Source organism: Grus americana, chromosome 7 (genome assembly GCF_028858705.1).
Source record: "Grus americana isolate bGruAme1 chromosome 7, bGruAme1.mat, whole genome shotgun sequence".
NCBI classification, from domain to species: Eukaryota; Metazoa; Chordata; class Aves; order Gruiformes; family Gruidae; genus Grus; species Grus americana.
The window spans coordinates 22,619,763-22,646,754 of record NC_072858.1 but is presented as its reverse complement, the minus strand read 5'-3'; the positions used below and the strand labels follow the sequence as shown (position 1 = coordinate 22,646,754).

At 45.3% G+C, this 26,992-nt stretch overlaps 1 protein-coding gene across 15 annotated transcripts in view; it reads right to left on the bottom strand.

The window, feature by feature from the left end:
• PAX2 (paired box 2) overlaps positions 1 to 26,992 on the bottom strand; it is a 101,115-nt gene that overhangs the window by 10,709 nt on the left and 63,414 nt on the right. For 8 of the 15 annotated variants that reach the window (XM_054831478.1, XM_054831473.1, XM_054831485.1 and 5 more), the window contains 4 exons: positions 19,193 to 19,368; positions 17,229 to 17,355; positions 4,891 to 5,100; positions 1,104 to 1,205 (listed from right to left, as the gene is read on the bottom strand). In XM_054831478.1, coding sequence (XP_054687453.1) covers positions 1,104 to 1,205; positions 4,891 to 5,100; positions 17,229 to 17,355; positions 19,193 to 19,368 — 615 coding nt within the window. Of the gene's footprint in view, positions 1 to 1,103; positions 1,206 to 4,890; positions 5,101 to 5,840; positions 6,138 to 17,228; positions 17,356 to 19,192; positions 19,369 to 26,992 lie in introns of those variants that run through there. The other 7 variants (XM_054831482.1, XM_054831479.1, XM_054831480.1 and 4 more) reach the window with 5 other exon arrangements.

The following is a 26,992-nucleotide window of genomic DNA, read 5'->3' as shown; positions in this document are numbered from 1 at the left end:
ACATTTCCTACCAGTGATATTTTCACTGTCCTCACTGCAGTGTAAGTTTGTTTAGCTAGCTGTTCTGAGATTTGCATGAGAGTTAAGTTAGGCTTGTCACTCATAAGCCCTGGCAAATCGTACCATAGTGATTTAAGAGCTTTCTGGCCTCAGCTTTCTGCTGCTTCAGTTCTGGAGTCATCCCTCCAGTAGCAGAGGTTGAAGAATGGACTGTGTAGCTGCTCCTTAGCCATCACAACTCACAACCCAGGGCAGCAACATAAACAAATCAGTGGCAGATAAAGTTCTGAGCTCTGAGATACCATGGCAGAGAAACGAAAATCCTGCCTCTTCATTTATCTGCTGGGGATAACTGTCATCAGAGGACTGGGGAATAGACCCTGGGGAAATAAACTCTTCAATTGCCCTGGTCCTCTCTTCTCCCTAAACAGTGGGAGAATCCATTTGCCAAGAGAAGGTATTTCTCCAAAGGCATTAGGTAGCAAGGAAACAGTTTGCCTTTGGATGTAGAATTAGGTAGATAGTTCCTTGGATTGGAGGTACTCTCTCACAAACAGGAGGTGGGTAAGTGGTTGGTTGTTGAAAGTGAATAGTTAATTTCTCCTGAAATGCTGTTAATCATTGCTGAGTTCTTAGCTAGTTTAGGCTATGGACAGTAGGTCTCCAAAACCTGTAGGTATTAAATTACCATTGATGATTTTCAGTCTGATGCCCTGGCTTTAGATAGAAGGTAAGTTGTTACCCTAAGTTAGAGGATAGCTGAATATCCTGAGCCACGAGCAGTACATAATAATCTGCACGGGTCATTGGAAAATAATTACATTAGTTAATGAATACTAAGGTTAATTAATTACCAATTAATTGCCACAGGTTATAGATAGCTAGTTGCCCATAGCAGCAGTGAATCAGTTACTAGGGGAAAAGAGATACATTACAGAAAGGGTTGTTAGCTACATTGCTTATAGGCACCTGATGATTTCTTTATGAGAAGAATAGGCCTTCATATCAGCAAAGCAATAGCAAAGCCAACTGCAACAGCTCTTACAATGCTAGTATACCGTTCAAATGTGTGCGCTGTTACTGAAGTCTGGAGGCTAACTTACCAGGAACCATTCCTGCAAGAGTTGAGGTTGGGTAGCTGCCTTGTCCAGTTGGGGGAACATGGGGTGGGTAGCCAGGCAAGGTGGTGCTTGCCATGTCACGACCTGGAAAGGGAAAGAATCAGGACAGGTGATCAACAGGGATAAGATCTTTCAATATTGATTTGATATCACCTCTTGTCCCACCATCACATGACTAGCAGCTTGATAGGCAAGTGCTGTGCAGCCTTCTCTTACATAAGTGCTGTCCATCCACTGAAAATTTTGGGGGAATATTGTGGCACTTTTGATCTCACACTGTAAGGATGGATGTTAAAACTTAACTTTGTGAGGCTCAAAAGAATTTGTTTCATTGTAGATTTTGGATCTGTTTTAACTAAACCAAAATAGCCCTGAGCTGCAAAGAGAATGGCATCATATTCATTGCCAGAGTAGCTGTGGTCCTGTCTATATGCAGTGGATGCAGTTCCAAAACTGTGGTGATGTTGCTTTAGGGCATGATCAATGTGCAAGGCATTGGAAAGTGATCCAAGAGTTTTCTGTGCTTGTCTCTTTTCCCACCTCTGCTGTTCACCTGCTGATGATTTTGGGCAAGTCACTTCACCTCTCTGTGCTTCTTTTTATGCTGCAAACTCTTTGGTGCAAGGGCACACTTTTAGTACCTTTGCACAGTGCTTAGCATGGGATCAATACTGGTTGGACTCCTTCCAGGTGCTGGTGTAATATATATAATAGGATCATTCGAATTAGTTTGAGTCCCACTTCATTTTTATCATAGATACAAGTTTTTGTTCGTAATACTTAAAGTTGTGATTTCTTTTCTCCACCAAAGTAGAGAGGGGTGTGGATGGGGTGGATGATTGTAGTTTATTTTTCATCTCTTAGGAAGTGCAGCTGGAGGCTTCTTGGTTGATGCCAGAGGCATTTCCTCGTTTGGACTGGTTAGCCTGAAAATGGGCCAGCCAGAAGGGCATTTGCTGTTAGTGCTTATTGCATTTAAATGAACTAAAATCATCTCAGAAGCTGCTGGGAGTTTCAAGCCAAAACCAAAAAAAAAAAAAAAAAAAAAAAAGCAGCTAAATAAATTAAGATAATCTTTCCCCCACAGCTGCTGGGAGATTTACAGCTCAACCTCCAATGCTGCCTACTGAGATCTCAGCCTGTTCCAGACATCCAAAGCCTTTCACATTCCCTAGGTTAACTGTAGCTCGCCAAGAAGTTTGTGCCATTTGTTGTTCCTTTGTTAAATTTTGTCTTTCCTGTCTGTTCTAACTGGAGGGCTGGAGTCTGATTCACGTTTAGAAGTAACAGGTTAAGTATGGCCCATTAACACCATTGGTGTCACAGGAACTGTGCTGGGGTATGCCAATGAAAGAAGAATAAGAGTTGGTTTAGCTCTACTAGTGGCAGAATGATAACTGATAACTCAGGTTCTGGAACAAGCATGAACCTTGGCTAGGGAATCACAAATAAATAACAGTTACACAGCAAAGCAAAAACTAATCAACACGGAGCATTAACCTGAAGGGAGGAAGTTTCTCTGGGATGTGGTAGGCTAAACTAGTGTTCATTGCTTTCATAGGTCTTGACTAAAGATTACTGAGGTGATTTGCTCAAGAAAAAAGAAATGCAAGTTCATTCTTTCTCCCTGAAGAGGTTCCTGATCAGTGGCTGATGTTCCTAGCTCACCTCCTCAGATAATGGCACAGAACTACCAGACAACAGCTGAGCCATTTTCCAGCCACTCCCCAATGTTGATAAAAATAAATATATAGTGCCTCAGGGATTTATATTCTACACTCTTCTACTCTTTTATCACCATCATTCCTTTAGTGATTTGTAGCTGTGTGTTAAGCTGTATGATTAACACCTACTAGATATAGTTCTTTTTTTTTTTTTCTCACATTCTTTTCAGGCAAGAAAGCTTTATGCTTAAAATTCATGTTCTTTTGGTTTCATTTATTGACTAGCCTGAGAAATAACAACAGGTGATGAGTGAGAAAACAGTGTCACTGAAAAGTTAGAGAGAACATTATGTAGCAGCAGGCAAAATTAATTCATTTTGACACTTCCATTCAGGTGGGAACACATACACGCTCACTCTACTACTCGATCTATGCACATACACCCCTGTGTTTTTATTCAGACATGAGCACACAGAGGCTGATGTTCAAAACTCAATGTGGAAAATTCATTGGGAAGTGATCATCTGTCAAAATCCCAGTCTTGACAAAGAAGATAACAAACAAGTACAGTATCAGCAACATGAATAAGGGTCCCACAGAGAGACTCTTAAAATATTGTCACATACCAGCAGGCCCCTCCCATTACCTCCTCTCATTACCAACAGGTAGACAGGATTATTAAATTATTGTATTCCAGGGCTATGACAAAGCTCGCACCTATCCTGCTCATAACATGCTTCCGACTCCAGCCATTCTCCCTTCTCCAAGAGCCTTCTGAGTGAGGAACAGCACCTTCATCTCTGTGACATTGCTTGAGCTTTTGAACACTTTCTCCCATGTCTAATTCTCCATAAGGGTCCTAAGGCAGCTGCCTCTCCTGAAACACCATGCCTTCTAGGCTAAAGGGTGATCATATGTGACTGCATCCCTGGAGAAATGTATTGTTGGAGAGAGTCTGTCAGGTGACTCCTTGGCTTAGGAAGTGCCTGGAGCTCAGAGGCCCTTACTGGCTGCAGTAAGATTAGACCAAGACAGTGTTACGAACACAAAAGTCTTCTCTGCTGTTACTTGCTGCTTTCCTACAGGGAGGTTTAGAAATGCAAATCTCACCTGACAAGACAAAGGAGGATGTTAGGTCAAAAGAGAAAAATAATATAGGAACATGAAGGAGGCAGAGGTAAGGTGTGTTTTCTTTCTTGAGCATTAGGAACTGCGGTCTGAACTAAGACTTGGTCTGTTCTGAAAAAGCCCAAGTTACATTCTTTGACAGTGGAGTGACAACAGCCTCAGTGGTCATCTAAAATGATACCCGCTATTTCATCCAAGTCACCCCTGAGCTTCTGCAGCAATGTTGCTTCAATCACCTTGTGCAGCACTAGTACCTACCTGAAACTTCTCCTTCCTCCCCTCCAGCCTGCTGCTCCTAAGTGCTGCCACCTTCTGCAACCTATTTCTTCACTTCTGTCCTTCCCTTCAAGGCAACCTACCTCAGGTCTGTATTCCTTTGGCTGTAAGACATTATAGTCTGTCACCCACCCTTCTTAATTACTTGGTCTGCTGTGTGAAGGCACCAGCTCACATTGACACTCCCAAAGTAGGTGACTCATATATTGCTGACAGCACAGCTATGGCAGTGCTCCCCAACTTATCTTAGTAGTTTGTACAACCCATGCTGAACAACCCTGTCAGTCCCAGAGCTGGCTAGGTTATTGAAGCTGCTGTCATCTCCCTTAGGCTAGCACACAGTACCCTTGCTGGGCCGACAGTACTCAGGGGTGTTATGGCTATTGAGGCAACACAGGGTTTTGCTGTAGGAGTGTTTCTATACTAAGTCCCAGATCCATCCAACTGGGACACCCAGTCGCTTCTAGGTAGTTACAGCTTCTTTTCCCATTTTATTCTAAAAAATGAAGGACAGGCATGAAATCTTTTTGTGACTCTCCATGGAGCTAGGAACACATGCTGCATACACAGAACTGGAACATGGTTGCTCTGGTTCCCACTTGCACTCAAAGAGCTTGCAGCATTTACTGGTCTCCCCATCAGACGAAACTGAACCCCTTGCCTGCAGCATCCCCACTGAGTTTGTGGCCAAGGCCAGTTACCTGCTATCAGAGGCTGGCTGCTGGACTGCCCAAAGTGGGCACCATGATGAAGGAAGGCACTGTAGCAAGGCGTGGACGCATCATCTGAAAGGGCCATGTGGAAGGGCTGAAGATCAGCCTGCCCAGAGCCGACCGGCGTGGTGGGGGTGAAAGGGGTGAGAGAGGCTCCATGAGGCTCTTGCTTTATACTGAGGGGAGAGGAGAGGTTTTCTGTGGTAGGGTAAGGGATGGACACAGACAGACAAAGGGAACAGGGGGAGGAAGAGGAGGGTGGGGAAGGGAGGAGAGGAAGAACAAAATGGGTAAATGAAAATGGAGTGGTTAAAATCTACAGGGAAATTAATTTAAAAACAAAAATAAAAATAAAAAAGGTTAGGAGTAGATCAGAGGAGCCAGTGCTGAGACAACAGCAGTAAATGCACCCGGGGGCTAGGCTCTGACTGCAGGGAGGCCTCTGCAGGGGCAGCAGGAGATGAGGAGAATGGAGTGCAGTGGCGGATGGGGGGAACAGGATGCAGGAAAGGAGAGGTGAGGGAGGGAACGTGCAGGAGAGGGAGGAGAGGAAGAAGCGTAGGGCTGGGAAGGAGAAGAATGCTCTGAAGCTTCTGTGCTCCCTTTCCTGCTGCTTTGTCTCACTGGCTCAGGGTGCATGAAGATGCTACACTTAAGAGAGTTTGGCCCAGGGAATATTACCACTTTGTCTCTTCAAACTCAAGGTAATCTTCCCCAGGAGTGCAGTGTGGTTATGAGCACCTATTCAACAGGATGCTCGGTGTAATGGCCAAAGTTTCTCAAGCCAAACTCTGACAAAAAAGGTGTAGCTGAAGTTTGAGGTGCTTAAAATAAAAATGGGACTTTGCAATTAATAGGTGGATAGACAGATGAATCAATTGATCTTGTTCACAGTGGCATGCTTTGGAGCTTTAACCATAAAAGCAGTCACTACTTACTCTGGTTGTTCCCAGAGTATAGCGTTGCCAGACAGATACCTTGACAGAGAGATGCAATGGAGGAGAGGAAATGTGGGGGGCTTATAAAAGCTCTCATTTTCATTGTTGTTTGCATTGGACCTCCATTTCTGATGTGTGGATTTGCATAGGCACAATAGATACAGCTTTGCAACTGCTCCTAACTTGGCTGCCAAGTAAGAGGTTTGGGAATTGGAGAACTCTGTAACCTAAAGCATGGGTGCTTCAGAACACCCACTGTTGTTGGGTCAGCAGTAATAGAGTCCTGTATTTGAACACCTGAAAGAGAAGTATGGATGATGTGATCAGATCCAATCCAAATCATCTAGCAAACCATCCACCCTCAGGTAAACAAATTAAAGCCAATAAATGAAAGCCATCTCTGCCGTGATGGCAAGTGTTGCCAATGGCCTATGAAATAAGTTAGTTCTGGTGGTTTTGATTTATATAGAGAAATATAAATGTGACATATAATTAGGTCATAAATCTGACTTCATTAATGTAGAACTGGCTTAATTAACTCTAGGCACCTTATTGTGAGGCTGCAATGCTCACCTAGACGATAAAGGGCTGGGCAGTTTCTATCTGTGAAAGCTGTTTATCCTGAGGCATTTGTTTCCTAAAGGTTTGCTACCTGGCAAAATGATAGTTTGCCATCTGTGTTCTCCTCCAAGTACCTCTAACCTGGATGGCCAGCAAAGGTCTCTGATCACTGAGACTCCCTTGCAGCAAAGACATATGTTCATGGTTCAGTTGATTGGGAAGGATCAGTCCTGGCCAAAAGGTGTATAGTTCCTTTTGAGTTAGTTTACTTATGTGAAGGCTCCGGTATGCTAAGTGAGGATTGTCATTTCTTCTCCCTTTTTGCTATAGGAAGCTCTGTTTGGCAAGGACCTTTTGTGGAGGATATGGAGAACAGAAGCTGGAGTATCTGGTTGTTGTTGCACAGTTAATTAAAGTCACCAGAGTAGGCAGCACATCAGCGCCCAGCTTCTGCTTTTTACAACTATATATTATCCTACAATCCTACCAGTGTGCCAGTCTCAGTAGATGGAGAACCCCCAAAGCTATTTTTCTCCTGCATTCTCTCTCATCAGATGGCAAGGAATGCACAGATTTACCTTCAGGCCAGGCAGGCAGAATCACCACCAGCAGTCTGGGAGTGCTGAAGCCTCTGTCCAAATAATGTTGATACTAGCTAATTTGGATGAATAGATCTATCTGCAGGCAGAGGGCCAAAAGTTCCCCTGGCTTTCCGGGGCTGCAAGTGAAGTGATATTTTTCAAGGAAACCATTTGACAGTCATACCTAAATAAGCTAGGGACACTTTGGTCCTGGCTCTTTTTCAGCTCTCTGTACTGTGTAAGAGAGAGCAGGTGTGGGGAGCTGCTGGGGAGAAAAGGGCAGAGAAGAAGATGGACACGGGAAGTGCGGGTGGGCAGAAGCATGAGGTCCTATGGGCAGAGGTTAATCCTGTTTGCACAGCCCCCAGGCACGTTGGGTTTCCTAGTCCCTCCTCTGCTTTATTTCTCTTTTAAAGCATGGAATTTTCAGTTGTAATCCTTCCTAAACCGCAGCATTTTTCAGGCGCTCTGTGTAAGTGAAACCATAATCTCTGGTAAAACAGACCGCTTAAGCTGCTGTAGCATTAGGCCAATCTGATCCAGCCCCTGGATTTCCGCTCTGCCCAGCCACCACAGAGGGGATTTCAGCCTGAAAGACTGGCTAAAGCCCTTGCAATGGGAACAACAGCGCTAGGCCTTGCCTTGCAAAGCTGAGAAGGGTTAAGGGACCAGGAGCTATTTGTCCCGGTGTTGTGAGGCTGTTAAAGCCCCTGTCAGACTCACAGCGGAGATGAGCCCAGCCCTCTCTTGAACACATCAAGGCTTATGAAGAAAAATTCCTCGCACCTTCCAGAGGCAGCACCACTTACTCAGTGCGGGGGGATAAAGAAGTCAACAGTAACATGGCAAAGAGACTGGGACACAATAATGCTAAACACTCCTCTCTCTGAGAGTAGTGGAGAAGAGGCGAGGATAAGGTCAGACAGCGAATGATTGCACAACCAAAACTCAGACTTTTATGTGTCTATCTATCTTTCTGTCTTTCCCTCTACACTCTGCAACTGCACAGGAATAACTTATATCTCATGTATCTTTACTGGTGGATGGCATTTACCAATTTTTACTCCTTTGTCGTCCAACTCTCCCCTGACTAAAAGCACCTGAATTCTGTCTCCGATATAACTCCTGCCACTCCTATGCTGGAATAATTGCCCCAGCAGTGAATTATAGCTCCAAAGCGTGTCAGTGTAGATGAGATCAATTGATTGATCTATCTATCCACTTGTGAATAGCACAGTCCCATTTTTCATTTTAACCACCTCAAACTTCAGCTGCACCTTTTCTGTTTTCACTTCTGATTTTTTCCATTCTCTAACTCTTTCATATTTGTGATGGAGAATTTGCCACTTCCTATCCCAAGTCCTGCTAGTGCCAGCAAGGTGTGGAGCAGTGCCATGCTGGCTTGTCTCTGTCTTGGAGGGTGTCCCTCAGTAAGGCTGCATCAGGGAACCCCAGGGTATCTGTCAGTGTTTTATCTCTAAGGCTGGAACACCCACCAAAGCAGCAGAAATCTATTCCTGTCCCAGGCTCCTTTCTTCTTCTAAATGGCAAATGATATCCTTGTTTATAAGTGACAAAAAAATTACCACCCAATGTCATGGTGGGGGAAATTTGAAAGGGTCAGCAGGTGGGGATATAGCTAGAAACATAGCAGAGGACTACATATTTTCTGCACCTTCCGCTCCTTGCTTTCTGACTGTACTTGCTGAGTTACGGCTGTTTTTCTTCCTTTCTAACCGTCTCCTCTGTTATTCTGGCGGAGAGCTAGAACTGGTGATCTCTGGTCTAAATTCCCCCTGCGAATGAAGGGATTTTGGCCAGACAGGGCGAGACAAAGATTCACAGCTTTGGGTTCCTACAGGGACTCATCTCAGCTTTTATCATGCTGTCTGCTTCTGAAGGGAAGTAGGGGGGTTTGCAGGACTAGATAAGCTGCTTGTTTTTCATTGCTGGCTTCCTGGAGGATAAGCTACCTGCATCCAGTGCTCCCTTTCTTTTCAGTAAACAAAGAATATCAAGATGGCACATCCCTGCATAAGGGATGGCTTGTACACACCCACTTAACAACACTGCTCACCATCTTTACAATGCTTAGCGTCCTTCATCTTTTCCTGGAGTCCTATCAAATATTTATATAACCCCAGTGCCTCACTCTTTAGAACACATATCTTTACAGCATCCCTTAGGGATCACTGTTTTATCTGTGAGGAACTGAGCCCAAAGACATACTCAAGTTCATGTAGGAACCCTGTGCCAAAGCTGAATTTTATCTCAGGCGTTTTGAATCCTATGCTTGTACCCACCATTGAAACATCTTTTTCCATATTTGCGTTCTCCATTCCTTAGAAAAGTTTCATTGTGGCAAACAGAATGGGACTGGGTCCTCAGCGTTCATGAACCAGTGAGTTTACACTACAGCCAGTGGAGTCACATCACTTTATCCCATGTGAGAATCTTGCCTCAAATTCTCAAAGTCATGCAAAAGACCAAACTGGACTGACACAGCATATCTTTCACTTTGCTTTCTGTCCTGTCAGAAGAACCACTTGTTCTTTCATTTCTTAGTTTTCTAGCTTTTCTTTTGCAAGACCATTATGCAAGTTAAGATAAAGATCATCCTATTTTTTTCTTTTCTCTGTGATCATAACAGACCTTTGCTAGAACAACTGAAAAGTGTGCAAAGACTAATATGCTTCTTGTTGTACCCTTCTTGTTTTCTTTTCGTATTCCTGCTGACTACAGAATAAGCCTTGCGTGTTCAGGTTTATCTTCTGTTTCTGCACAGATCCATCCATGCTCTCAGCCCAATACGTTACTTGTGGGTTGTTGAAATACATGTTTAAAGAAACAACCTTGGATTGCTTTCCCCTGAGAGTCAGAAATGATGTGACATCAAGTTTTTAAATCTATTTGACCCATTTTTTATAAAACTGAATTTTATAAATCTAGATTTTGTGTCTGATCCAATTAACTGCTGCTGTCCAGGTAAACTGACCTGCTAACTCTGTATGTTACTTTGGAGAGAAAAAGTTTTATAGTCTTGGTACAGAGTAAAATATGGGTCTTCCAGTAGACCTGTGATCTGGACTTAACTCTTTGAAGCTAGTTGAATGCTGTTAGTGTTAATCACTTGAGAACTCCACTGAAGTCAACTTCATGTGGCTCTAAGTACCTTTGTTTGCAGATGGAGCTGATGAAGGAAGATGTGCTTTAAAGTCTTGGGGCGGAGGGGGGAAGACGTGCAACTTGTGCACTTGGCAAACAGAAGTTCAGTGGAGTTCATGTTGTTGTCCTCTTTCTTCAGTTCCAGCCCATCAGGTTGGGCAATTACTTCCTGCCTTAAAGTGTAGAGTATGTTTATTCCTTGGTGGGTTGGGACTTGAATGTTACCTCTTAAACAAGATGCTTTTGAAATATATGCTGGGAAATGTAATTAGAACACATCAGTTTTTCACACAGTCCTCGTGATAGGTATCTCCAAGGTTTCATCACAATGATATTCTACTGATCACAAGATAGGATAGATTTTCCTGGGTAGCCCACAGCAATCCTAAACCTACAAAGAAGGACCAAAGATTGCTGGAAGCTCTCCATTTCTCTGAAAGACTGCACTGGACAATTTCAATTGTACAAGCAGCTGGCCTGCTTAAATTCTGTACAGCTGATGGACATCAAAAGTTATTAACACCTGCTGACAGGTGTTGCTTAACTCAAAATATAAACCAACATATTTTCTGTCAGTGGGTGAACATCTACATCATAACCATGCTTACTGGATGCTCCATTTTTCCTCAAAAGAAAAGGCAGAAACTGAATTGTTGGGAAGACGATATAATTATTTTCTCTAAAAAAGTTCCTTTCTGTCTGGCAGCATAGACCGTGGCATCCTGCAACGCTGTCCCCTTGCTGAGGGAAATCGGACTGGGAATGCCAATTCACTGCTATTGTCATTACATGACATTATTGTCATTCACTGCTATTGTTCACTTAAATGCTAATTTAAGGAAGACAAAGACCTTATTTCTTTTGGGCCCATCCATTTCTGGGCTCCTTACTTCAATATACTTTTCAAGCCCACAAGACGCTGCCTTCAGCATCATAAAGTTATTGTCAGTGAAACTTCCATTGGATGCATGGAAATAGTTTATGTGATTCCTTCCCCCCGCCCCCGCTATTCCTGTCTGTCCCAGGGATCATTCATCTGATCATCTATCACCCTCGGCCATTTGGTTCCGGAGAAGAGTAGTAACACCTTTTGCCTTTCCAAATTCCCTGAGCAGATAAGAAGATATTATCTCTTCTCAGGGATGGGAAACAGTTGATGAAATTTGGAGGTCCTGTGGATTTCTACTTTTGCCGATTCCTCATCTTAAATAGAGGAGAGGCTTGCTCACAGAAAATACCTCCTTCATTTTGATGAGGCAGGATAGTTACAACCTTGTAGGAGCCACATGAAAGACAGTCATGTTCCATTTTCAGGGCATTGGGGCATCCAGAGATGTGCCCAACAGGCTGCCTGACCACTGACGGCTGCAGCCGTGACGCTGTACCGCAGTGCAGGTCTGCGTCTGTGGGATTTGCCGTCACCAATGCCAGTTTGGGGCCCCTAGCAGTTTGTTAAAGAGGTTTTCTTAAGTCAGCTCAGTCAAGCCCTGACCAGGGCCATTGCTCACCGGTGTCAGAGGCTCAAGTAGATTGGAGCAAGACAGGAAATTTTCACCAGTACAAACAAGGAAAAAAGGAAGGAAATGCTCCCCCTCTCAGCGTAATGATATAAGTACAACTGAATGTAATGGTCAGGTTTAATCATGATTTAAAAGAGCAAGCTGGATCAACTTGTTTTACATTTGTACTATGAGGCTGTTTTCTAAAAGGTTGACTTTTATGGGTGGTAACAAATATTTTGACAAATACAAAATTTACACTAAATGTGGTTATTTCAATTTTTGCTAACTAGATGAACTGCATCTGTGCACATTTGTTTAAGCAATTATGTTGTTTAATATAATTTGTCTTCACATATTATTATATGAGAAAATAGTGAACGATGAGTCCATATTATTATTTTATTAGATTATTAACTTTTTACTTGTGATCTGTGTCAAGTTATATTTGGATGGAAATTAGAATTAAATTAAAAACAGTATTTGTAATTATTCATGCTAATTAAATAAAATGACCACAAGTTCCCTGACTTCCTAAATATACTAGAACAGAAAAAGCAAGCTTTTCTAAGCAGGTTTTGCATTAAAAATGACTTTTTAAATGAAGGAAAGGATATATATAAGGAGGAAATTGAACTGATTTCAGAACCTGGTTTTAGAACTAATAGATCTCATCCTTTCACACCAAGCTTAATTCACTCACTGACAGAGGAAAACAAATGTTCCTGCTTTTTCAAATTCTAGTTTGTTTCTTAGTTTTGAATGACCTGGTTATTGAACTGAACAAAATTTTCTTCAGTTCACTCACTAAGCTGAAACGAAGGAAATAATATCTTTTCACCTTCCAGGAGTCTAAAGTTCTCAAAAGATTGTTTATCATTTCAGAAAAACTTTGCATCCAGGTGTCTAGCCAAAGATTTCTCCATGCTTAGCATCACAACTTGAAAACTTTCATAGAAATCAGATGCTGTTTAAGTACTATTTTTGTATGTCTTTCAGACATAGCAAGTAGCCTTTCTGTCAGTAATTCTGGTTTGGTTTTTTTTTTTTTTTTGCATACATTAATGTATGAATTAAAGAAATTAACTGAAACTGAAAAAAAATCTGCCAGAGAGGGGAGGTCTGGAGGAAAGTGAGGTTGAAGGGGTTTGTGCTTTTTTTGGTACTTTTGTCTGACACATCATGAGTTGTGTCACCCTGGATGATACTTGTTGCCTTAGGAAATTTATTTTTTTTTCCCAGAGAGAAGGAAACATTTTCTATACGGGACATAGTAGCTGTTTCAGTGGGTGGTGATGATTTTAAAAGTTATCTATTCCTGTTAACAGGTGCTAACCATAGCACAGAAGCACTCAGAAACCTCCTCATGGGAAGAGAAGGGGACACATATACTCCCGTTTCAGTCAATGGTAGAAGTTCCTGAAGTGCTTTTTTTTTGCCCCATTTTTCTTGGGCTTGTCTTTTACCTTTACTTTTCTTTGTCGATCTCACTGATTGTAGGGGGCTGGCAAACAAGGTCTATTTAGTTAAAACTGCTAGGATTCAATTAAGGGAAGTTTTTCTTTACCTTTGCTGTAATTTTACGATCCATCCAGTAAGTAAATCCTCCCCTTTAGTTGTCTGTTAATAAGCAAGTTTCAAGCCATACATGAAAAGTCCATTGTGTTTTATTTCCCGTAGTGCTGCCTCTCTGTTGCGTAACTTCTGGGCTAGATAATGGAGTTGGAAAGGACTCTGTTCCCAAACTATTAATCCCCAGAACTGAGAACCTGGTTTGATGACACCTCACTTCTTTCATGCATGCCTATTCCAAAAGATGTGACTTCTGATGGTGCTTAAAGAAGGATCTTAACCTTTGTTCTCAAAGGATTTGAGGCTTCTTTTGAACAACCTTGTGCTTTTAAAGTGCTCCTGTTGCTAGTAACAAAATCTCGAGGTTCTGCTCTGCTCACCTCTCGGGTGTTAGCTACTGAGTACCTTCCAAACTCAAAGATCTGTGGAAACTACTGAATAAAAGAAAGCTGTTGAGGTTTTATGTGTTTACTTAGTCCTGTACAGATTTATACTCATCTACCTGGCCTATTTGCCTTCAATAGAAATAATTGAAGCAGAACATCTCCAAACAACAGACTTCTTGTTTTGGTGTTCAGCTGCATGTACTCACCTTATCTTGGTATGTTCAAGCTTAGATCTTTGCTTATACGAAATCTGATTGGTGTCCAAAGATACTGTCCAAGAAACTGTCAGGGATCTACGCCAATTGAGCTATGATGGCCATGCAACATCAAGGCAAGATGTAGCTGGCCCATGGGCCTGTGTGTGAAGGAAGGAGTGAGGTGGTGTTATCAGGCAGCTCTTAGGAGCTTTCTTTCTCTGATACTTCAAAGGGAAGTGGAAAATTTCTACGTTGTTCTATATGAAGGACAGCAGGAGCATGTTTTCTAGCCTAATGCCCAGCTAGCCCCTGTTCGCTCGTTCATGGAAATTTCTTGCAGATACTTATGCTTATGTTGGGGATGTGGCTGCCTGTTTTGCAGCATTTCTAGCTCTTCAATTCTAGGAAGCTCACAGACAGATAAAGAGACTTCAGCAACATCTGTACTTAACTATCTCACTACATTCCAAGATTTGAGGTAGTTACATATTGTTGAGGTTTTGATGGCTTTTGGAGGAGTGTATTCTCAGAATGGTGTGAGCTGAGATAGCTTGAGGCAAGCTAGTCATGAGCCAGAGAGAGGAGCAGGACTTTCTCTGAAGTCTTCAGCAAAGGCAAAAAGCCAGTGCCAGAGAGCTTTGGTTTGGAAAGAGCTAGTGATACTTTTTTCTGTCTGGGAAGACTGAGCGGGGGAGGCTTTCTTGCAGACTGAATCTAAATCTTACATTCTGAAGTGGCTGTACACAGAGTTTGTACCCTGCATGGGTGGATTTGTTTCACATTTGTTTCAGGTATCACCTGGGTTCACAGACCGCCCTGGGGCAAAAGCAGAGAGGCATTTGAAAGATGACACTATAGGAGCAAAACAGACAGGCAGCCAGCAATTCAGTACTCGCTATTACCTCAATATCCCTTCTTAGGAGAGGGATCTGGGTGATAGCAAAGAAATCTGCCTGCTCCCAGCCTCTTCCTTAATTTCCTGGCCAGGGTAGATCAGGAGGCAGCACTGAGTTCCTCACCCTTTTGGTCCTTCCTGAAAGCATTGCCCAGCCCCATAGCAAACATATCATGAATCATTCATCTTTAATAGATTATGCAAATTGAGGACATCAGATCAATGAAGATCAATAACTGCAACCATTTAATTGCCAGCAAAAACATTTTAAGAATGAGCATTATCTGAAGTCCTTTCTTGGGTAATGGCACCATTAATCCAAACATTGGATCCTGGCCTAAGTGTAGAGGAAAAATTCTCCGCCCCTCTTCCCCTGCTGCCTTTCAGGGTGTTGAGGGGTTTTTTTTCCCTTTTCATTTCCAGTTTCTGAATTTCCCCATCATTACCACCAGTGAACAGCTCCCAACGCTAATAGTTCTGCTTTTGTTACTCTGCACTGATTGAAATGTCGCATACAGATTGAGATGTTAGTGCTAAGTTGCCACCTGGGAATGTCAAGCTGGGTCTGAAATGAACTTTTCTCACTCTTGGATCCAGATGGATCAGATGGGAATGTTCTTGAGCTGAGCTGGGAGTGTTGCAGGGAACAGAGTGGGGATGGCACAGGGTGGGGGGGACATGACGAAGATTTTCTGCCTCAGCCCACAGCCTCTTCTGTGAGGTCAAATCTGTCTCCTCCTGTCCCCTTGTGAGAGTCATGTCCAAAGCTTGTGCAATGTCCCCAGCCTTTGGGAATTCTGCTCTCATATTAACAGGCTGGAATGCACCATCTTCACTTAAGCAGAAGGACTAAAAAGAATTATTTTAATGGCCCCTTTGAATCTTAAACTCTGGTTTTAGGCACCTCGCATTTACATCCAGCTGTGGGGATCTGCCTTCCATGAAGGGAAGGATAGTACTGCTCTCCTAGTGGCTTTGCCTCCCAAAGACAGGAAATTATTTCCTGTAAGAGATGTAGATCTGCTAAATGGTAGATGGACACCAGCTGAGTTTTGTCTTGCATATGCAAATACAAAGAAAGGTGGAAAAATTTTGCCACAGCTGAGCCATTTTTTTCTGGTTGGCTAAGAAACTGCATGCCTACAAGGATCTTGGATCAAGCCTGATAGCAGTAAAAGCCATGAAAAAAAGCCTGAGCGTGTCATGCTTTCTAGACGCTCCCTAAATATGCAGTTCTACTCCCCATGGTTCTCCATGACATTTTGCAGACCTCATACAGGATCTCCTCTGTATTTGGGGTGACTGTTACTAACCCCAAAGGTCCTGGTAGCCAAAAGTTGCATGTAACAATGTGCTTTTGCTCAGTGTTTGCTAAACAAGCAAGGACTGCCTGCCTCAGCCATGAGCTGCTTTGACCTCATTAGCTGGGGCTTCTGCAGTAAAAAGTTGAGATACAAACTCCAGTACTCTTCATTCTGTGCCATCAGAGGACAGCTTTTTGGCCAAGAGGCAACAGCTCCTTCCCTTGCTAACAGGACTTATGCCTCTTACACCGTGAGGTTTCTAGAGGGGCCACAGCAGTTGTAGGGAAAGGGGCATATACCAAACAGGGGCAAGTCACTCGGGCCTTGCCAGCTGCTTTAGCTACCCAAGGGGAGATATGCAAATTTATAGTAGCTGTGTGAGCAGGGACGAGTGGCAACTAAAGCCTGAGAAGAAGGGCTGTGGCACCAGAATATCTCCTTATGGTTCGTGGCAATCAGTCTAACACTGGTATCAGGATGGTGTGCCCCACGGCCCCAGGACAATCCTGTGCTGCTCAGGTCCTGCACATGTCACCAGCAAAGAGGAAGTTTCTGTGGAGCAGCTGCTGCAGAAATTGCCTCTTACTTCTCTGCATCCCGATTCCTCTACTGTCTTGCACTTGCTCCGATTTCCTACTCTCCCAGACACGCCTGAGTTCAATGGGCCCACACGTGAGGGAAGGGGGAAGGCTGTGAACAAATTTCTTTTGCCAGCTGCTGTTAGAAACTCACGGGCTTAAGGAGGAGAGAGTTTAGCAATCACAGTTCAGCAGACCTCAGTATTTAGTTTGCAAATGCACCTTCCAAATGCCAGGGCTGAATAAAACTTCAATTATTATTTCTCCCTGAGAAAACCAAGCGCAGATCATGGGTAAGCCACGACCCTCTTGTTCTCAGACACAAAGGAAAAAAATCACAGTGTGCATTTGGACATATCTGTCCTCCATCAACATCCATCCCTAAGCCCCATCTGGGCACACAAGTTCCCGATTCACACCTGGGTTTGCCTGTCTTTGGGTCACACCTGGGCACCTCTAGACATACCCCAAACTGCCAATACTCTGAATTTCAAGCTTCTCTTCAGCCCTTACATCCTCCACAGTCTTTCTCTTTCCATGTTTGCCACAGAGGGATATCTTGCATTAGCAGAAAAAGCAGAAGCTAATGGTGATGAGGGAAATAAAAAAAAAAAAAAAGCTTGGTTCTACTGTTTGGTCAGGCAGCTTACCGGTCACCACAGGGTACGTCTGGGGTCCTGACACATTTGTCCCCAGGTCTGGGTTAGCAGAGGTGGATAGACTTGATTTGACTTCATCGAGACCAGGGGTCAGAGCTGGGAGGGAGTACTCATTACCCTGGGGAAGAGAGGAGAAAGACAGCTCGCTATTGATGCGCCAGGAGAAAGGGAAGGGTGTACAGATGGGGGGGAGGAAGAGGAGAGATGCAAACCCCTGCACAGATGGAAGAGGAGGAGGAGGAGGAAATGGAGAAGATGAAGTGACAAGAGGGTTGGGGGGGGAGGTTCCTAGGATGAGCTATCCCACCCGCCTGCGGGCTGCTCTGAAGGAGAAGAGGGGTGAGGGATCTGGCCCATTACCCGTGGTATGGCTGAACCTTCGTTGAGTGCTGTGGGGACGGAGATGGCTGCCTGTGCCAGCCCAGGGGAGAAGAAAGGGGAAATCCACGTCCTCTCCTCTTGGCTGAGCGGGGGCGGGAGGTGTTTGCCCTGGTGACAAGGACAGCTGGGGCAGAGGACTGCAATGACATGACTGGGACAGGCGGGCTGTAGGCAGCAGCCAGTGTTGGCCGACTGTAACCAAGCTCTCCGCTGAGTCATCTGCCTCCCCTCTGCTGTTACCTCTGTCCTAGCTCTTTAAAAACAAACAAAGAAGCCTCGTCCCCTGCCTCTGTCACTGTGCATTGGGGTATGAAATTGGGGAGGGGGGAGCCACATGGCTAACAGAAGGGTGGGAGGGGGAGAGCCATTGAATCTGAAAGGGTGTCCTGTCCGCAAGGCTCTGGTAATTGCCTTTTTATTGTGGCAGCCTCCGGACCAGACGCGGGAGCTGGAGAAACTGGGAAGGCTACAAAACAGCAGGAAAAGTTGGTCTGATTAATATTACGTTAAATTAAAACTGATTTTCTGCTCTTTCTGCTCCGTTTTTTTCCATGCTCTTCCCCAGCCCCCTCCCCGCATCTCCCCCTCCTTCAGCGGGCTCCCCGCACGCTGCCCCCTCCCCGCCCCTGTCCCTGCTTGGCTAGGACTGCCTAGTCATTTCCAATTCCTTCTCGTATTGATCTTCCTGTAGAAATCAGTTTTGTAATTAGCTGCAAATTAGGCCTTCTACTGGGGGTGAGCCTGCCCCCTGATTTATCACCGGAGTAATTCGCTGTGATCGGAGAGAAATTAAAATGAACTCAATTAGGCTTCGGATTTGCTTTATGGGCCCTGCTCAGAGTTTCAGGGGGAAAAATGACTGTGCTGGTGCTTAATAGTCTAATGAAAGTAAATAAAGGTTATTCATTGTAATAAACCCAGGGACTCTGGGATGAAGGGAGTCCACAGCCAGCCTCTCCTTCTCTTCCTTTGTTGGTTTATGGCTTGGGGCGGTTTAAAAAGACTTTTGATTTTAATTTTATTAAGACAAACAGCTTTGGGGATAAAAGGCCGGGGAAGCGGGGGAGTAAGGGAAAGGGGGGCAGAGCTGCAGAAGTGTGGAAAACTAGGTTGGAGATGGGAGTCAAGTCTCAGCTTTGGGCCATGAAGGAAAATGCTGCGTTAAAACCCGACCCTGTGGCTCACTGGTCACCAGCGTGATCTGAGAGTGCAGGAGTTTCCGTGCCGTGCTGTGTGCCGGTGGACATGCATGGCAGTGTTTGCGTGTTCATGGCAAGAACAGGACCGCATACCTGCAGGTGGGTGTGCAGAGGGAAAGGCGGACGTGGGGATTTAGGGAGAGCACAGTATGCATGTATACGGCAAGTTCACGAGAGGAGATAGAGCTTATGAGCGTGCATCAGCACAGTGATCTATTTACAACTAGAAAGTGCTGTAAAATGTAAGTGTAATGTATGTAACAGCTCAGTGTGAGAACAAGGGGTGAAGAAGGGGAGAGTGATTTCGGTGAGGGAATCTCCCTGCCATCATCCTATGGGTGCCTGTGGGTCCCCATTACCAGGCTGGGCCCTCACCTGCTCAGATTTGATGTGCTCTGATGTTTGAAAGACGTCAGGGTAAGAAGGACGCTCAAAAACTCGATCTAAAGCTTCCAGCTGCTGCTGGGTGAAAGTGTCGCCACGAAGGTGCTTCCGCAAACTGTCCACGCTGCTCTGGGAATCTCCGTTGGGAACTGAGCCCTCGGATACATCTGCAGGGCACAGACAGAGAAAACAGGGAGTTAGCACCACCCTGGCTCGGATCAGCAAGGGATGCAGGACAAGGACAGAATGGGAAAGAGCGGGGCCCTCCGCCCCCACCCACAGAGCTGTGCCACTCCTGTGGGAAGGGGAGGCTGTGGGGACCTGAGGGAAGCCCCCTCCTGTCTGCTGGAACGGCCGGGCTGCTCCCGTGGGCTCCATGGGACTCTCCTGCCCAGGGTGAGTGAGGCTGTGGAGAATGGTGCTCGGCTCAGAGATGAGTTTCGGTTCTGCTGATTTTCAGTGTTAAAAATTGCCAAATCTCCATTGCTGAGCATAAAATGGGAGCAAAGCACAGCGATTATCATCGCTAGAAGGCTACTGGAGAGGCAGCTCACAGAGAAACCAGAGTGCTGAGGATGGACTTGTATTGGAGAGGGCTGAGGAAGCCTGGAATGGAGGAAGGGTGCTCTTACAGCTCGAAAGGGAGTCAGTCTCTGATGTAGTTCCCTGGTCCCAATAGAAGTTATATCTCTGTTACAATTTCTTTCTCATCCAATCTTGTCCTGTCGTACCCCAGTGAATCTTTCACCCCCCTCAGGTAACAGGAACGATCCTGTTTCTGACTCCATTTTTCACCAGAGACAAGTCTCTCCCTTGGGAGTGCCTGTCCCATCCAACATACGTTGGTTTCTGTTATGATCTCTGTCCCACTCTCCTACATATAGCTTGTGCTTTCTCACAATCCATATCTCTGTTATAAAACTCCCTCCAAAATGAGATGCATCTTTGTCTGTGTCAGTCCCCCTTCCTGTCCAAAATGAATTATTGTATTACAAAGACTAGTCCTACTCAGTGGGAATCAGCCTTCTTAGTATTCCTTTGTTCTTACTAGGAAAAAAGCCTTTTTCTGGTACAAGAATCACCAGAAGTGCATCTCTGTCCCTGCAACAGCCCTCTGGTACAGTCCAGTCTCACTGTAGTGCCTCCTGCCACGTTCCAGGTGTCTCTATCTCTGTTGTGCCATTCCCCATCTCTTACAGCCCATGCATCCCCTCCGAGGTGAGTCTGTTATAAACACCCTGCCCCATCCAAAGTGAATCTTTCCCTGTGATAAACCATCTTATAACCCACCTGTTGGGTTTTGGTTGGGTTTTTTTTCCCTGTTATCCCCCAACTCAGATGAGGTGCATTTATCTCAGTTATAACCCCTTTTTATCTGGAGTGAGTCTCCTGCTATTAGCATCTGTCACATCCAAGGTGAGTCTGTCTGTTATAACCTCCTGTCCCAGCTGAAGTGAATCTTCCTTTGTCATAATCCCTCATCTCATCTGAGGCAAGTCTGCTCATTATAATCTTCTCCAACTGTGCTGAGTATCTTTCTGCTGTCATGTCTCAGCCTAACTTTGGTGAGACTGGTTATAATCCCCTGTCTCATCCCTGCTGATATACCTCCATACCCTCCATGCTGAATCTCTGTCCACTGTGCTTCATCAGACAAGTCTGACTGTCTTATCAGCCTGCCTAACTTAAAATCAGGTTCTCCCTCTTATGCTGATTACCTTCCTGCTTTTTCACTACTGCTCCTCATACTTCAGCCTTTCTTAGTGGCTTCCAGGCTGTGAATCTTAGAAACTTGCTGCCTGTCAAGAAAGTGGTTGAGGGATCTGTATAGACCTTTTCCCTCCTCTGTGTGATTGTGAGTGTGCTCATGGGCAGACGATGCTCCCAGGAGCCTGGAGCGGCATTCACTGTGCAACAGCCAGAACCATGCCGCTCTGCCGCTTCATCTTTTAGCTTGCGGATGTTGCCAGGATGGGTATTTTCCTGGCACAGTTAATGCCCAGCTGGTGGCCCAGAGTTATAACTGAGCCTGCTGCCTTCTGGCTATGAGATATATCCGTTTATAGGTGATTATATGATATGATATAATCAATAGTACATTATATACAGTAACGTAGTACAGTACCACTCGCAAGACCATAGAAAATATTACATATTGATTTGTCCCAGCCAGCAGCCTTCCCTCAAGCAGCCCCTTCTCTCTTTCTTTTCCACCCCTAGCCAGAGCAGGGCTGTTCACTGGCACTGATCCCTGGCATTTTCTCCTCTCCTTGGGCTTTTTTGCACAAGGTAAAATTCTGAAGTTCCTGAAAGCTGCAGTTCATGACAGATTTGACTAAGAGAAAGCAATGCAAAGACAAGGCTTGGTGGACTGTACAACATTGTTTGTGTCAGTGCAGTCTTTGTGTTTTAGATGGACTCGGCTGTTACTGCAGGGGGTGGCTTTCAGGAAGACTAGGGTAGCTAGAGGCTCATGCTCCCAATTCCAGTAGGCACTTCTCTCTGATCCTCCTGGCAGAAAGCTGGCACAGAACTCCTGGGTCCAGTCTCAGAGAAAAAAAAAAAAAGCGTGTTTCTGTCTCAGCACTTGTCTTAACCTGTCTGCAGCCTGTGAAGCTGTTTGCCTTTGAGGATTTTTCTATGTGTGTCAGTCAATGTGCACGACTGTGCACACCATGATGCTAATACACGTGGGTATTTTTGCAGTAGATTATTATTCTGGTATTCTTTAGATTCTGCATCACTGTACTTGCCAGAGCAGCTGTTTGTCTGCACCAGGTGGTTTAGGCTATGTTTGATTTTCAAGGATGGCAGCCTTACACTGTGCATGGTGTTTGGTGTGAGTGGATGGGTGTTCGTGTATACGGTAAAACTTCCATTGATTGTCATTAAACCGGATTTTACCTTTAGTGAGTTGCCCTGGGTGGTTACACAGATTAGTGCACACATGCACGTGTATTTGCAATTCCTGCCTGCCTGCAGAGCCCTGTGCACACGTGTCTTCTGTGTGCACACAGGCCATGCCTTTGTGTGAAGAAGGTGAAACCACAGCTTTCCCAAGTCGCTGTAGGAGTCTCTTTTCCTTCATTTATTCAGGGGCCCTTCAGATCTTGACAAATCTGTCACTCTAAATTTGCGAGAGATTATGGTGCTCTCTCCCTAGCACGGAGAGAGGTGATATATGATATCTGCTGCCCCTATTGATTGCCTGATCTGGTGGCAGAGGGCTGGCGAAATGAACTTGAAATGAACATCATGCCTCAACTCATTGTGCGTATAATACACTACTTAATCCCACATTTTTCAGCCGCTATGGAATTCAATTGATCAATCATGTCCCTCTGATAGTACTGTTTTAGGGGTTATTGCTGCTCTGCTCACTGACCTTTTTATTTATTTATTTATTTGTGTCAGTGTGTGTGCGTGTGTGTCTGCGCACGCACATAAGTGCGTATGTGTATTTGGGAAACTCAGGACCAGCTGATAAGAAAGGACCTGTATAGTGAGTGGGAAATGAAAGAAAAGAATGAAGGGAGGAGAAACAGAAGGAACAGGGTTAGATAAGAAATCAGAATGATCAAAGCAAGCAAATAGGGAGAGGTGGAAAAGTTGTAAGGAGAAAGGCAATGCTTTAGTTTAGGTGGGAGTTCTGAATATGGGGCAGGGGGACACTCTGCCATGGCCTGAGCTTTAAAATCTACAAAAAAAACGAAACTTTTGAGAGAGGCCTGTAGGCTACCTCGAGGTGGACCTTGTCTAAACAGCTTGCAGTACTGTTGGACTTAATAATGGTAGAGCACACAAATCCCAAACTTCACAGAGCAATAGTATGAGCTGTGCATATGAATTTTACTTATGAAGCAGAGAAAGTTTCACAGAGATGATCCTGAAAGAGAGATTTATATGTCTTGTGGTGCTAACACTGAGACATTCACAGTCATGGGTCATTATATTTTCTTCAAAACCAAAGGACTGTAAATGCCCTGTGTTTGTTTTCTGGTGTCAATACCTATAGAGGATGCGTTTTCATTTTTTCCCTGAAACTGCAAGGGACAGACACATGTCTGGTTTAGATCAAAGCTGCAATTCTCATCTAAGTGTATGACTCTGTGATCTGGAATATCAGGAGAAGCCTCAAATTTCCTAATACACAAAGTATGGAAGCTGACAACTGCGTGGCTATGAGCAAAGGTGGAGTAAGGAGCAGGGAGGACTTTGGGGAAGAGGTGGGGTCCATCAAAGGACTGTGAGTGAAAGGGAAAGGAGGGCTCACGTGGAAAATTTGGGTTGGGAAAGAATAGCAGACCCCATGAGGAATGGCACTGTGGTGGGCAACAGTCACTTCAACTGATGAAGAACTGTGCTAGGAGTAAAAGCTTAAGGGGTGGGCATTTGCCAAGAAAGCAGCTCTTGGAAGGGGTGCTGCGGTGAAGCAGGGCTTCAGCTGCAGGATGAGTCTGGGGATGGCACCTAGGTAACTGCGCTAGCTGTACTGTAAGGAACCATCATCACCTTTCCCAGTTCCCTTTTTACTGGCGAGGGAATCTCTGTGGTCCTGTGACACAGGGACACCTCTCTCTTAAATCAGAAGGATCTTAACAAACAGCTTGAGAGGTGAACCATGGCCTCGGTCACTGTCCCCCTCACAAGAGCACACAGTTGCTGTCATCGTGATCAGGACTGGCCTTGCACATGTGACAGGAAACATCTCTCCTCCCGAGGGGCTGCCGAGCGAGTACACACTGCCAATGTTCAGCGTAAACCTTCGACACAAGACACAGAAATGCTCCACGGGTGTCACAGAAGTATCCTGACAGATAACAAGGAAATGCTGTGCCAGAGGACATGGGAACAACCTTAACTACATCTGACACAGGGAATATGCCCATTAAATAGCTCCAAAACAGAGAGAGGTTCCCAGGTCTGGAAGCCACAGAGACACCTTCATGTACAAGTAGCACAAAGCAGCGTAATACAGTTACTTCCCTGGCTACAGGTGACAGCACCCTTGCTCAGGGTGGGACAGGGCTATCTCAACAAATAATTCGGAAGCATTGCTGACATTGGAGGACCTTTGTGGCACAGAAACGTGTAGAAAGGTCATGAGAAGCTGTGCAGCTGGCACACAAACGTGGAGATACTGTTCTCTTTTGGGGCAGGGGCTATTGCCGCCCCCATGACGTGTCTTCCTGCTGCCTTGTGGGGCCCCGATCTCAGCTGGGGCCTTGCAGCACTACCAATAAAAATCACAGTCATAATAAAAGTGAATGTGACTGGCATGAGAACTGCCAGCCAGGTGACACAGCAGAACCCATCTAATTGTCAAAGCCTCCGAGGCGAACACATCTGTCTAACGCAGCGGTGCTGAGCCTGCCGCTGAAATGCCATCCCTCTGCACCAGCCAGGCGACCCTGTCCTCTCCTGCAGCCTGCCTTTGGCATCGTCCCCGCTGGGGTGCTGAACCCAGAGCCTCCCGTCCCGCTCTCCGAGCACTCGCGGCTCCGCGTGCTGCCCTTTCCCAAGTCACCCTTTGTGTTAAGACTGCTCTTTCCCTTTATCCGATTTCCCTTCTCTTTTTTCCCCCTCTGATGTGTTCCCGTGTCCCCGCGCAGCCCGGGCCTGTCAGGCAGCTTTCCTGGACGTCCCGGGGGGCCTTTCCCCGCACTGCCAGTTGTTGCAGTTTCAAACTCAATTGTTCTCCTCGGTACTGAGGCAAATGGAGTCATTAATTACCTTCTATCGGCTGGGCCGAGTTCAGAACACGATCGATAGCCAGTGCTTGTCATTCATGGCAGCCAGCCCTGCGCAGACCCTCACGCCGCATTCGGCGCGGCTCCAGGAAGGAGCCCAGCGCTATCAGACCCGGGCTTCAAACCCTGGCATCGAGCTCCTGCTGGGAATAGCAGACCTCCTGCATCTGTGTCTGAGCTGACCCCCAACCAAGGGCGAGATCAAGGACAAAGACCTTGGCTGAGGTAGCAGATCACACGTTTGCACATGGTCAGAAGTGTCTGGCACTGGTGTCCTGGTCTGCACAAGCTGGTACAGTCTGGCTATCGTGATGTTTCTAGACACTCCATTTGCATCCTCAATGGTTATTAAACTAACGCTGTACTCCCCACAGTAGGGACAAGGGCAAGGACTGGCAGTTGTAACCTGGCGATCTTTTCATTTGTGTAACTTTCTTGCCCTGCTCAGTAGGGTTTGGAAAAAGGAAGGCTGTAAAATTTGGTTTACATTTCCTTCCAGAAGAATTTTTGCAGCCTTTTGGGCAGCGTAAAAAAAAGGCATCATCTCTAGATGGGTCAGTTCTGTATTTCAGCATGTAATAGCGCTGCAAGAATTGTGAGGGCTTTGATTGTGATAACTGAACAGGTGGGGAGAAAGATGAACCTCAAATTCAGGTGGAAAGGATCCCAAGTGAGCACAGGATAGAGGTGACAGAGCATGGAAGGGGCTGGCAAGGTCCAGCAGCGCGTAGAGAAGGAATGGTATCAGGGATCTACACTGTGATAGTGAAAGAAGATACAGATGGTACAAATTCAGGTTATGTACAATATCGTGCAGAAATAGGGATAGTGGGAGATGAGTGCTGGAGGAGTATCACCTCAAGAAAGTCTATCAGCCTTCATGAACTCTGCAGTTGTTCAGATTCCTGTGTCCGTTTGCCTCAAGGGAACTCATAACCCTGAATCTGAGTATGCTAATTGACGGTACTGTGCTGGTCCACATGTCTCTGTAATTTAAGTGTGTCGGAGACACATAAACTGTGTGTATTTGTTACTTATATGCTCCGGCTCAGAGCAGAAAGGCTCAGAAACAAAGGGATTTTATGTTTTGAAATGAGAGTATAGCTCAGATGAGGAATCGGTGAGCAAGGAAGGCTGCTCATGCAGGGAGGTGAGCGTGCCTGACCGAGGAAGAGTGAGATGTGTGCTGGTGCCTGACAGCTGGGGGGCTGCAGTGCTTTTAGCATGGGGTTGTGTATGACTGTATGACAGAGTACCTCAGATGGAGCAGGGATGGGCAGTGCAGCTTTAACATAGGGCTTACATGAGCAAAATGGCAATGCTCAATGAGAATGTAAATGAAATGAATTGTGTGTGCAAATGTGTAATGAAGTGTGTACTCAGATCTGTCTTGGATTATCATGGGAGCATGCAACTGTGCATTTAAGGAAGTGAGTGTGTGTATGCGTATGAAAATCGTATGTATTTACTACAGCATCTAAGTGTGGGATTGCAAATTCGGCCCAGAGCATCTGGGAAACTAAGTCTGTAGAGACTTAGGTTAGTGCATTAGATAGTAATAATCAGCACATCCAGCCTGACTGAATACACCAGTAAAGGCCTTTCCAGGTGTCAGGCTGCAAGCAGCTGCCTCAGATGTGCGTACAACACGTACTACGGCACATGTGAGTGTGCAGATGAGGCGTGTTAGCCTGGGTAGCTAACCAAGCTGGTGGCTTCTCTGCAAGCAGTCACTGCAGCTTTCTGACCTTTGGGTATGCTGGAGGTGGGTGGACATACTCTGCTCTCAGTCAGGTTGCTGGAAATCCACAATAATTCCCCTACCTCAGAAGAGGCACTGGGGATTTATACCATTGTAATGAGGGACAGAGTGTGGGTCCAATATCTCTTACTAGCACTATTGGGCATGACTGTTAGCCGGATAGAAATGCAGCTGCCTCCAGGACCCAGTACACTCGCTTTGTTTATGTTGGCGGAGTAGCAAGCAGCGCTATCACACAGCGGGCCAGATCCTCTAGTTAGTGTAAATCTGTAAGTCTCA